Here is a 13,450-nt window from a genome sequence, read left to right on the forward strand (position 1 = left end):
GAGACCATTTGATCAGCTGCCTCAGGCACTTCCTTCCCTTCCACTAGCCCACTGGGACAAATTTTCTCCAAGATTCATCCTGCCCTCAGCCTGAACTTGCAACTTTCTCTAGTTTCGCTCTCATCTCTCCTCATGCCCTCTCCTGAGGACCAGCTCCTGTACCCTTGACCCTATTCCCATTAAATTGCTGACAACCCAATTTCTCCTCCTGATCCACATGTTCTCTCTCTTCAGGTGTTGGCTCCTTTAAATCTGCCACTCTTCTCTCATAAGCCAAGCTTTGACCCCACCCTCCTTGCAAGCTACCATCCATCGCCGACCTCCCTTTTCTCTTAAAAGTCCTTGAAGATGTTGTCACCTCCCAAATGTATTCCCAGTTTCCTGGAGCTGCATGCTTCAATCCTTCTGATCAAATTTCCATCTCTGTCATGGTATAGAAATGGCTTTTACCAATGTCATAAATGGCATCCCATGCAACTGTGACAAAGGTAACCTTTCCCCCTTCATCCTTCTTGACATGTCTGCAGCCTTTGACACAGTTAATCATACTATCCTCCTCTAATGCGTCTCCACTATTGTCCAGCTGGGCGGGACTGCTCTCACCAGGTTCCGTTCTTATCAGATTCGAACCATCACTGAGACTGCCTATTTTCACGTCTGGAACATCGCTCGATTTCACCCCTGCCCCAGCTCTTCTACTGCTGAAACCTTCATTCATGCCTTCATTACCTCTAGACTTGACTTTTCCATTCCACTCCAGGCCGATCTCCCACATTCTACCCTCATAAACAAGAGATCATTAAAAACTCTGGTGCCCATGATTTAACTTGTACCCAAGTCATGTTTACTTATCATCCCTGTGCTTGCTGACCTACATTGGCTCCTGGTCAAGCAACATCTTGATTTTAAAATTCTCATCTTTGTTTTAAAATCCCTCCATGGCTTTATCCCTCCCTATCTCTGCAATTTCCTCCAGCCCCACAACACTCTGAAAACTCTCTGCTCAACCAATCCAGGCCTCCTAAGCATCCCTGATTTGAATCACTCCAACATTGGTGAACACGCCTTCAGTTGCCTAGGCCCTAAGCACTGGAATTCTGTCCCTGCCTTGCTTTCCTCCTTTAAGATGCCCCTTACAATCTACCTCTTTGATCAAGCTTTTAGTCATCTGGCCTAATATCTCCTTATGTGCTTTGGTGTTGTATTTTATTTTATAATTTTCCTGTGAAGCACCTGGGGTGCTTTATTAAATTACAGTGGATCCTTTAATGTAAGTTGTGGTTGTTGAATTCAGGAATATCTTACGGTAGCTCAGTTTTCACAGTGCCTAGTGTAGAAATTTTGTGTTCTTCAGATGTCAAATAGAATGATTTACATTGAAATATGCATGATTAACATAAAAATACCATGCATTTAAAAAGAATCACATATGTACAAAAGGATATAAACATTAATTATTCATTCCTTTTAACACTAAATTTTGAAAGACTGTAGCTACCAGCCGTAAAATTAAACCACATTTAAGACTTCTAAACAAATTCACAGACACAAACTTAATGAATAGAATATTGCTCATCATTACAGAATCATTGAAACATGGAGATGAAAACAGCCGTGCAGTTCTTGACATGCCAGTGCTGCAGAACAGTACTGAATTTTATTGACAGCCATGTTCCCAAGTCTCTATGTTGGATGTACACCTATATTACTGAGACCCAACCATTTTCAATTTCTCTACATTTTATTTGACAGGTATGATTATGAAGCTGCTGAGATATCAGTTTGGTTGGTGAAAGACTTATGATGAGAAAAGATTTTTTTTTTAATTTATAGTCAGCATCTTCAATGGTACTGTTCTTACAGCTGATAAAGCGCTTATGTTTATATTAATACATCAAGTGAAAATGGAACTATATTTTAAATGGTTATCAAAGCATTTATTACATATTCTTTGTAACCTGCTTTATTTAAAAAAAACCTTTGAAAACCATTCAGAACGTCCATAGGCATCACCACAGATAGAGCAATGAATCTGAGAGAAATGCTTTACAATATGAGCTTTAACATCGTCAGGAAATGTTTTATATTTCCCAGGACACAAATGGACCACAAATTAAAATAATCTTTTGTTACATGGATGGTGTCATATTTCCTAATACTATAGACATGCTGAAAAACACTTTCATTGTTAACATATAAAAAAAATTCTAAGATATGCTTGATCCCTAAGTTTCCATCGATTAAGTGGGTTGCAGATCTGGATTGGAAACAGAAAAAGAGCAATATGCACCAAAGCTTTTGATGTTTTATTTGGAGCATTAAAGTCAATGAAAAGGAAACTTTTGGTGTGGTGCATAAATGATAGTTGATCCAAAATCACCTGTTTATGCCCTGTTGACGTTGGAACTACTGCCCATCGTGCACTCCAGTCACACACTGAAAAAGGCTTTCGTGCCACAATGTAATGAAGCACATGACTCATCCCTTCATGCCTTCCTGTTCAATCAATAGCTTTACCACTGAATTCATTATCGACATCCATCACTATGCCAACTAGTGAATCTAGACAATTCATCAACACTTGGAACCCCTAAAACCTGTTCCACGAAGAGCATGGGGTTGTTGCCCCCAATCTCTCTCCAAGTTACACAACATCCTGACTCTGATACATATTGGTATTTTTCATCTCTGTTTCAAAATCCTAGAACTGTCTCCTCAATTATCATAACCACAAGGTCTTCAACAGTCATGGAGAAGGACCAATACCATCTTTTGAGATGGCCCACTAAGGATGGGCAATAAATGGGGCTTTGTTAATGTCTCTCATGTTACAATTAGACAGGAAGGTTGTTAGTAGGCATGCATTAAAAATGCTATAATTTCTTAAGATACAAGTTAGATGCATGTGTAATTGGTAAAATGCTGGTATTCCAATTCCAATATGCTGTCAGTAAAACAGGTTAAGTTCACCACTAACATTCAAGCAAAAGCTGACATCCATCAACAGTTCTGTTCCAGATGTGTGCGCAATGATTTGGTTTTAAAAAAAACAAGTAGGAATTGACATTCATACCGAGGTACTTTTTGATGGCATTTGCTGCTGAAAACTGTTTTATGATCAAGTAAGCAGATTCAGGCTCAGGCAGTGTGCTCCACTGGAGAACCTGTTCCAGAACATTCTCTCTGTAGTGCAGTAATCGTTCTGTGGAAGAGAAAATGTAAAGCAACAGCATAAAATTATACATAATAGTGATTTATTGAAAATATTAACATCGCATTTAATCCTTCTTGAACTTCAATTGTAAAAAATGATCAATGCGTCAAACTAAGGATATATGTTTATATGAAAATAAATCAATTAAATGATATTCTACAATATTAGTCTTCATTTTTATATGGTAATTTTTTCCAGCAATCCCTCAAATATATGATTCATCTTCCTTCAGCAAAATGCATCATCGTTTAGCCATTTCAAAATTAATTGTGATTCCTTAGTCCACCCAACAACTGGTTCAGATCCCTTTGATGTCATTTATCTCAAATTACTTGGTACATAGACACAGCAACTTATTTGATAACAAGAAACTATATAACATATTATTTTCTAAATATGGCTTACAAGTACCAAGAAGACCAGGATAACTGTGAAGAAGACTGGGATCACTGTAAAGCAGACCAAGAGGAGTGTGAGGCAGACTGGGAGGAGTGTACAGTGGGTCAGGATACTGTGAGGCAGACTGAGATCACTGAAGTGTAAGAGGGAAAAAAATTAAAATATGACATTACAGGTAGGTCAAGAGTGATTGGCTGGTGAGTATTGTAGCTTTCTTTCCCCTTCTCCAAAGTTAACAAGTTTGTCGAAAGAGCGGGGAAATTAATAATTTAAATTTCTTTTGATAGTAAGCTTTATGTTATGGAAGAAATGTGGGATCATTCCCCTTCTTTGCATCTCTAGACTATCCATAACAGGATGTCTTTAAAGAAGTAGTGTTTTAACCCCTTTTGCTGTGACTTTCAAAAACAGACAAATTCAGCAAAGGAGGACCAAGGGGTTGATTAAGAAGGGGAAAATAGAGTACAAAAGAAAGCTTGCAGGGAACATAAAAACTGACTGTAAATGTTTCTATAGGTATGTGAAGAGAAAAATATTGGTGAAGACAAATGTAGGTCTCTTGCAGTCAGAAACAGGGAAATTTATAATGGGGAACAAAGAAATGGCTGACCAACTAAATACATACTTTGGTTCTGTCTTCACAAAGGAGAATACTAATAACATAACAGAAATGTTGGGAAAAACAGGGTTTACTGGGAGGGAGGAACTGAAATAAATCAGTATTAGTAGAGAAATGGTGTTGGAGAAATTGATGGGATTGAAGGCCGATAAATCCCCGGAGCCTGATAATCTGTATCCCAGAGTACTTAAAGAAGTGGCCCTGGAAATAGTGGATGCATTGGTGGTCATCTTCTGAGATTCATAAACTCTGGAACAGTTCCTACAGATTGGAGGATAGCTAATGAAACCCCACTATTTAAAAAAGGAGACAGAGAGAAAACAGGGAATAATAGACCAGTCAGCCTGACGTCAGTAGTGGAGAAAATTCTAGAGTCCATTATGAAAGATTTAATAGCTGAGAATGCGGAGAACAGTGGCAGAATCAGACAAAGTCAGCATGGATTTATGAAAGGGAAATAATGCTTGACAAATCTACTGGAATTTTTTGAGGATGTAACAAGTAGAGTTGATGAGGGGGGGCCAGTGGATGTGGTTTATTTGGACTTTCAGAAGGCTTTCGACAAAGTCCCACATAAGAGATTGGCATGTAAAATTAAAGCGCATGAGATTGGGAGTAGTGTATTAAGATGGATAGAAAACTGGTTGGCAGATAGGAAACAAAGAGTAGGAATAAACGGGTCTTTTTTGGAATGGCAGGCAGTGACTAGTGGGGTACCACAGGGATCGGTGCTGGGACCCCCGCTATTCACAATATATATTAATGATTTAGCTGAGGGAACTAAATGTAATATCTCCAAATTTGCAGATGACACAAAGCTGGATGGGAGGGTGAGCTGTGAGGAGGATGCAGAGATGCTTCAGTGTGATTTGGACAAGCTGAGTGGGCAAATGCATGGCAGATGCAGTATTATGTGGATAAATGTGAGGTTATCCATTTTGATAGCAAAAACAGGAAGGCAGATTATTATCTGAATGGCTATAAATTGAGAGAGGGGAATGTTCAACAAGACCTGGGTGTCCTTGTAAACCAGTCACTGAAGGTAAGCATGCAGGTGCAGCAGGCAGTAAAGAAGGCAAATGGTATGCTGGCCTTCATAGCGAGAGGATTCAAGTACAGGAACAGGGATGTCTTGCTGCAATTGTACAGGGCCTTGGTGAGACCACACCTAGAATATTGTGTGCAGTTTTGGTCTCCTTATCTGAGGAAGGATGTATTTGCTATAGAGGGAGCGCAGCGAATGTTTACCCGACTGATTCCTGGGAGAGCGGGACTGACATATGAGGAGAGATTGAGTCAATTAGGATTATAGTCACTGGAGTTCAGAAGAATGAGGGGGATCTCATAGAAACCTATAAAATTCCAACAGGACTAGACAGGGTAGATGCAAGAAGGATGCTTCTGATGTTGGGGGAGTCCAGAACCAGGGGTCACAATCTGAGGATATGGGGTAGACCATTTAGGACTGAGATGAGGAGAAATTTCTTCACCCAGAGAGAGGTGAGCCTGTGGAATTCGTTACCACAGAATGTAGTTGAGACCAAAACATTGTATGTTTTCAAAAAGGAGTTAGATATAGTTCTTGGGGCGAAAGGAATCAAAGGGTATGGGGAAAAAGCGGGAGTAGGCTATTGAGTTGGATGATCAGCCATGATCATAATGAATGGCGGAGCAGGCTCGAAGGGCCGAATGGCCTACTCCTGCTCCTAGTTTCTATGCTCCCATGTTAGACACAAGGCAGGATTTCTTGTAGGTTAAATTAAAAGAATGAATAAAGATTTATTTTCTCAACACCTGAAATGTAAATGCAACTACACTCATCATTCACACAAGGCACGCACATACACACACAAAGACACACACACACAGACACCCTTTTCTACAGAATAACGCAATAGTCCCCAAAAATATTTTTTAAAATCATTTCTCACAAGCTTAATGGTTGCTTTCGGCTCCCTCACCAAAGTACTTATTACTAAGCGGGGAAGGCATCAGGATTCTTCTGCAGACTTTGCAGCCTGAACAGCACCCACCAATAGAAGAAAAGTATCGTTTATAAAAGTAGGTTTCTGTGAAGTCAGGAGAAGCAACCTTCCTGCCAGTGGCAATCAGCAGTTAGCAATCCTAAGTGTGAGCGTGTTCTTGAAAGCAGCATTAGCTATTGAGGTCTCTGTTGCACCACCATAATGGCTGAAATCATTTAAAACTGCATATCCAGAGAATGAACACCAGAAACCCATCATTCATTGACGGAAAAGTTTTTGTATTTTGGATGGTTAGCATAAAGCATTTCCAACTCAACTATAGCATAGTCAAGTGTACAGTAAAACTGCCTCCATAATTTGCTTTAACTCTATTCTCAGAGCAGTACCTACTTCTGCACCACTGTGACATTCCCATTTGCAAAGTCACCTACGTCTGCAGACCTCCACCTTCAAAATAATGCAGAGGGACAATATAAAATAAAGTGTACAATTCTAAAGGGAGTGCAGGAGCAGAGGGAGTTGGGTGTTTATGTGGATAAATCATTGAAGGGGGTACAAGAGATTGAGAGCGCATTTAATAAAGCATATGGCATTTTGGGCTTTATCGATAGGGGCATAGTGAGCTCATGAAATTATAACTATTTTAGGCTCTGGGTCCCTGTATACTGGGAGCTAACCTGAAATATTTAAACTAGATGGTCAACAGAAGCAATGTATATAATAAGATTAATCCTATATTCAATCCGAAGTTTCAGAAAGACCACGATAGTGGATAAAGCTCCCATTATATATTTAAATAAATAATTGTTATGAAGAGGTGAGATGGGGTGAACTGTCTTTCTTCTATTCAACCTCCTCGGTTCATCACAACTAAGGTTCAAATAAATAAACAAAGGTTCAAATAAATAAATAAACACACACACACACACACAAGAACTTGAATATTGCTGAAAAATGAGACATTGTTTGTGAAAACTTTTCGTCTTGCATTCATCAGAACAATTTGCAATAAAATACCAATGTCAGGGGAAACAACATATTTATAATGTATGAGAAGAGGGTGCTAATTGGTTGGCAAGTGGTCTCTTGTTGGCAGAGGTATTACCATGGAGAATGCACAGTTGTTTGTGGCTGACAGTTAACTGCCAAGCATTGTTTGAAATTTAAAGCAGGCAGCTCACCTCTGATTGGTCAAGACACTGCCCAGTGGAATGAACCAGCAAGTTCGTTCATACAGTATAACTATGGTGTTTCCCCTGACATTGGTATTTTCTTATGAATTGTCACGATGAGTAGAAGATGAAAAGCTTCGACAAAAAAAGTCTCTTTTTTCAGCAATACCAAAAAAATTTAATAGACTACATGGGTAAGCGTCCTTTGATTGTTCTACAGGCATAGATTTTTAAATGTTTCAGCCAATTTGGATTAGCTGGTTTCATGGAAAATGCTGACAGGAAAATGACGCAGGATGACATCATCCCAGTCCCTTTAATTTTTTCGGAAGGTGGGTGGACAGCGAAATCAGCTGTCCGCCCACCGACCTGTCAATGGCCAATTGAGGCCATTGACAAAGTAATTAAGATAATTAAAGACCTGCCCGTCCAGCCTTAAGGCTGGCGGACAGGCCAGGAGCCCCAGCGGGCTTCTGATAATACATGAAACCTCATCCACTGGCGGGCTGAGGTTACATGTCTGTTTTTAAAAACTTCAATACATTTTATATGATATCTATTAACATGTCCCCCTCATGTGACAATGTCACATGAGGGGGACATGTTAATCACTTTTTTATCTTTCTATTTTTAAAGTTTTTTGGACTGTCATTAATCTCCGAGACAGGACTTTGCCTCAGGTAACAGTGTGCTCTTTCGCATGCACAAAAGTGCGCACTTTGACAGCTAGGGATTCTCTCCACCCTCCACACAGGAAGCAGATAGCCATTCAAAATGGTGGCGGGCCCCGTTTCAGTGGTGGGAGTTGGCTGTCCGCCCACCACTGAGATGGTGGGGCCCGCAAGCCCACCAAGGGCAAAATTCTGCCCATTGTGTATTTCCAAAAGGTTTTGGGTGAGTCTGTCTGTGGAAGCCAATGTTTCAATATTCAATACTTTGCATTTTAACGTCCTTTCCTCAGACACTGACAAGTTCCGATGGGTCTCTGAATTATAAGAAACATCTCTCTCTTCGCACTCCCCAGATGGTGACTTGTTTGTTTTTCAACTTTCACCTTGGAAGGTGGCCTTGCATCTTTAAGTAGTTTGTTTGGTCTTATTTCAAATTGCAAAATTTCTAGTCATTGAAAATTTGAAGTCATATTTTCTAAATTAAAAGGGCATAGCCTCATGACATAATCCATTTGTAATATTTTGATGGGCGACTGGGTTAAGGCACAATGACGTGTAACAGTAAGCCTTACAGAAAAGATTGGATTTGTAGCTTATCCTAGGTTAGTCTATCATTGTGTCAGCTATGGCACTTTTGCCTTGAAGTCAGAAGGTTGTGAGTTCCACTCCAGATAACTGAGCCCACAATCTAGGCTGACAGTCAAATGGGCACTGAGGGAGTGTTGCACTGTCGGAGATGCTGTCTTTTGCTTAAACTATTAAACCAAATCTCCATTTATGCCTTCTCAGAAGGACATAAAAATGATCTGACAGCAATATTACAAAGGATGGCAGGGAAACTCTTCTTGTGTCCTGGCAAAAATTTATCCCTCAATCAGCATCACTACAGCAAATTATCTGGTCCTTTTCTTATCGTTGTTTGTGGGACCTTGCTGTAATTTTGCAAACGGGCAAGTCCCAATGGTACAGAAGGAAGTACTGCTCTGACAATGGGTTTAAAACACATTTTCATCTTCATCCGAACTTGGATGCTATTTGTTAGCTGTCTCGTTGATTTTGGGGGGTGGGCGGTCACAATTAACCTATATTCTGCTCTTATATGACATTCATATAACTTCATTTTCCACCAAGAGTTACTGAATAATAATTAGGAGTAGAACCCCTATCACATTATTGAGGCAACTTAGAGGGAGTTCTACTGTACACTTGACTATGATATATTTGAGTTTGAAATGCTTTATGCTGGCCATCCAAAATTGTAGAATGTGTTCCCTCAACTGATGATGGTTTGGTGTTGTTCACTGCATAGCCACTTGTCTAATATATGGGATGGGGGACAGCAACAAGGGAAAGGAGAAGGAGATGATTAACTTTAAATTTGTTTCAAAATAAAATGTTGTCACCCACTCAGCAATTTTAATATGCAACTGCTAATTATTCAGCTTTCTGCATTCCTTTCACTTATCCTGCCAGAGGACTTGTGGGTAACGTTCTTGTCTCTGAGCCAGAAGCTCCGGGTTTAAGTCCCACTCCCTTAGGGCCTGATGACCAAAGAAGGTGCATTCATAATGTGGCCAGACAGGTTGATTTTCAACCTGTAAATCCATCCAGTATGCCTGATGACTGGTGGTAAAAGCAGGAGAATTTCCTGGTCAGCTATACTGCAGAAGGCAGCCACTGCAGCAGTTTGCCAAACATAATCATGGACCAATCCAATCGAAGTCCATGGTCGCCAACACCCTCTGAGGGCATGATACCTGAAAGAGGAGGAGTATCCTACCAAGCTCTCCGTTCTCTATAACTTCAAATGGCGCCCAGACAACCTTCTCATCGGCAACAACGCTTTTCATTTCGAGAACAATTTGAGTTAATTCTTCTGCTGTCATGGTTGGAGAAACCTGTGAACCATGATGCAAAAGAAAGGCCTTAATTTCAAATAAAATCACATAGTGCTGCAAAAATAGGAACACGGTGAAAACATCTAAAACTGGTCACATTTAAGTTAATTCAAAATTATAATAAGTTTGATAAATGTTCAGTAATTAAAACGTGTTGTAAGTTTGAACTTTCAAAGCTGCTGCAAGTTAAAAGGCAGGTCAGATCTCATTTCCTTTGATTTTCTCTTAGATCATTTACAAACCATTAGCGTTCTTTCAATAAAATCAAAACCTTTAGTTTTGGGTACAAAATGGATCCCCTAGTTAATACAAAGGTGAAACACAATGCTAAAAAATCCCATGACAAATAATTCTCCGTCAAGCAACACAACTCAAAACACATTTGCTGCTCTGTCACCTCATGGCTATTCAAGGATTTGTTTTTTTTTACAAAATGGCTGCTGCATATAACAACAGTTTTATTTCCAAATAACTTATTGTATGTGGTGTACTTTGGACATGTTGTCACAAATGTCTCAGGGCTGCACAGACCTGTCACACCGTAGTGTAAATCAAAACATCAACAAAGAAACAAAACTACACATTCCTTCCTCAAGCAGTCTCCCAATAAAGTGTTCTATAATCTACTATGTCCAAGATTAATAAGTCCATTAATATTGCGGCAGTATGTTTTCTGAAAAAATCCTAATTGGCCCAATCTGATATTTCAGTTTATCTCCAACCATAACTCCAGTAAGGAAGATAGCCAATGCTGGCATTCACTGTTGAACCACAACATTTATTATGAAACATGTACCTTTGAGCATGCACAACTATTGCAAAAGGAACATTATCTGTACTAGAACATATTTACAAAGCACCTTTGTTTGAGAGTAGCTGTGTATCAATGTTGCAATAACACCGTGGCCTGAAATTTTCGGTCGTGGGGCGCTGCCTCAGGAAGCTGCAGACCTCCACAGATTAAAGGACACTACAATAATGCTGCAAAATATGTCCATGCAGCACAATCAAGCGTACCACAAAAGTCCCCAGGTTTCTCTTTTTTATTTAATTTCCCCAGGTAGGTTTCATCCCACCCTGGATCAAGGTTTGAGCAGAAATGTGAATGCTGCCTGGGAGGATGACCTGTCCACTGACCCTAATTGTGGATGGGTCACATAAAATCACTGTTGATTGCATCACTAATGGGCTTAATCGCTCACAATTATGGGTGGGTGCGCTTCTGACTGCAGTGCGCACCCGTCGAGTGAAACATCGCGCGAGTGCATGATGACGTCGTGATGCTTGCCTGATCATTTTGTGCTATTTCACATCCATTCAGGTCGGGCACGCATCCACCCGTGGGGTGTAAAATTCTGGGCCATGTACTTTATATCAGCTTCATTCTTGTGTCTCTGAGAAAATCCTGATGCTCTTCATGTACAATGAATTAACTCAAAGTGAACGCAGGGTTTTGTGCTGTTCTGTTGATAAATGAGGAACCATGGGCAGAATTTTTCCCTTGATAGGCGGGTGGGCCCGACCGGCTCGGCGGCGGACGGGCAACCGATCGCCACGTCGAAATGGGCCCCGCCGCCATTTTGAGTGGGCGGGCCAATTAAGGCCCACCCAGCAGGCTGCCCAATGGGAAGCGCTGTGTGCTTCCTGTGCGGGGGTGGGGGAGAGATTCCGCAACTGTCAAAGTGCGCTCTTTCACGCATGCGTGCGAAAGAGCGCACATCTCCCTGAGACTAAGCGCTGTCTCAGGGAGATTGGTGAAAGCTTTATAAACATCAAAAATAGAAAAATAAAAAAATGATTTAACACGTCCCCCTCATGTGACAACGTCACACGAGATGAGACACGTTAATAAATATGACTAAAATTTTATTAAACTTTTTAAAAACAGACATGAAACCTCATCCCACCAGTTGATGAGGTTTCATGTTTTTTCAGAAGCCCACCGGGGCTCCTGGCCTGCCCGCCAGCCTTAAGGTTGGACGGTCAGGGCCTTTAATTGGCTTAACTTCCCTATCAATGGCCATTGACAGGTCAGCAGGCAGACAGCTGATTTCACTGTCCACCTGCCTTCCTGAGTATTTAAATGGGGCAGGATGACGTCGGGGGTTCCTCCTGACATCATCCTGCATCATTTCCCGTCGGCGAGCGGGCCCCGTGCCCAACTTGCCGATGGAAAAATTCTGGCCCATTTGTTTCCACAGCAATATCCCCACTAACCGCCAACCGCGAAAAGGCCAGCTAAGCTGTATTTTGAGGTGTTGATTAAGAGAGGAATTCCAAGGAATGGAAGAATTCCAACATTTTTTCAAACAGTAGCACGAGATATTTAGCACCAAGGTTCCTTATACAGCACATTCCAAACCCATGACCACTGCCATCAGAAGGACAAGGGTGCCAGATAGTTGGGAACACCACAACCTGGAAGTTCCCCTCCAAGTCACTCACCATCCTGACTCGGAAATATATCACCGTTCCTTCACTGTCACTGGGTCAAAATCCCGGAGTTCCCTACCTAACAGCACTTTGGGTGTACTTACACCACATGGACTGCAGCAATTCAAGGAGGCAGCTCACCACCACCATCTCAAGTGCAATTAGGGATGGGCAATAACTGCTGGTCCAGCCAGCAAAGACCACATCCTGTGGATGAATTTTTAAAAAATGCACCTAGACAGGTTGATGGGATCTTGGTTAAATAACAGATGAAGATTGACACTTCTTACAAAGCATAATTACAGTTAATCTCTTTGTTCAATGGCTGAAGCAGTGCTTGAACCCCTGGCATTCTGATGCTCTACCAACTGAGTCATGAGCAACAATGGATCATATGGAGCTTGAGATGGCCTCGTGGTTATGGTTTGGGACGAGCAACCTGGATGTTGAGAGCACAAATCACAGGTGAATTGTGAACTGAATTTAACCAGTCTGGTTATTTGTGGGCTAGCACCTGAACAAAAACAGGCACTGCAAACTGCTGGATTATCATAACCCAGTGATTCCTGGGGTATGGTAGGGTCATGGTTATGTTACCGGACTTGTAACCTAGAGATCACCAGTTCAACTTACTAATGGATTTTTTCTTTTTGGAAAATCTGTAAACATAAAAAGCTATCATCAGTATAAGTGACCATGAAGCTGCCAAATTGAAGTAAAAACTCAACTGGTTCACGAATGTCTTTTGAGAAAAAAAACCTGTGTCCTTACAACTGACCTATCTGCACACCAGTACCAAATCAATACGTTTGGCTCATCACTGCCCTCTGAAGCAGCCGAGGAAGTCATATCAAACCGCTGCTAAGCCATTCAAGACAGACAAGTGTAACCAGCGAAGGGCAATAATCACCAGCCTTGTCAGAAACACCCACACCTTGACAATAAATTAGTAAAAAAGTTACTGGTGGAAAACTTGACTAATTTAGAAGTTGAGAGAACATCCTTACTTGTGCCATAAGCTTTGTCTTTCTTTCTTCCTATCTAACAATTTTCTACTGA

The 13,450-nt window shown here is 40.9% G+C and overlaps 1 protein-coding gene across 9 annotated transcripts in view; it reads right to left on the minus strand.

Moving 5' to 3' along the window:
• arap2 (ArfGAP with RhoGAP domain, ankyrin repeat and PH domain 2) overlaps positions 1-13,450 on the minus strand; it is a 461,240-nt gene that overhangs the window by 77,339 nt on the left and 370,451 nt on the right. For all 9 annotated transcript variants that reach the window (XM_041205604.1, XM_041205793.1, XM_041205626.1 and 6 more), the window contains 2 exons: positions 9,841-9,958; positions 3,074-3,202 (listed from right to left, as the gene is read on the minus strand). In XM_041205604.1, the coding sequence (XP_041061538.1) occupies positions 3,074-3,202; positions 9,841-9,958 (247 nt within the window). The remainder of the gene's footprint in view (positions 1-3,073; positions 3,203-9,840; positions 9,959-13,450) is intronic.

This window comes from Carcharodon carcharias, chromosome 1 (genome assembly GCF_017639515.1).
Source record: "Carcharodon carcharias isolate sCarCar2 chromosome 1, sCarCar2.pri, whole genome shotgun sequence".
NCBI classification, from domain to species: Eukaryota; Metazoa; Chordata; class Chondrichthyes; order Lamniformes; family Lamnidae; genus Carcharodon; species Carcharodon carcharias.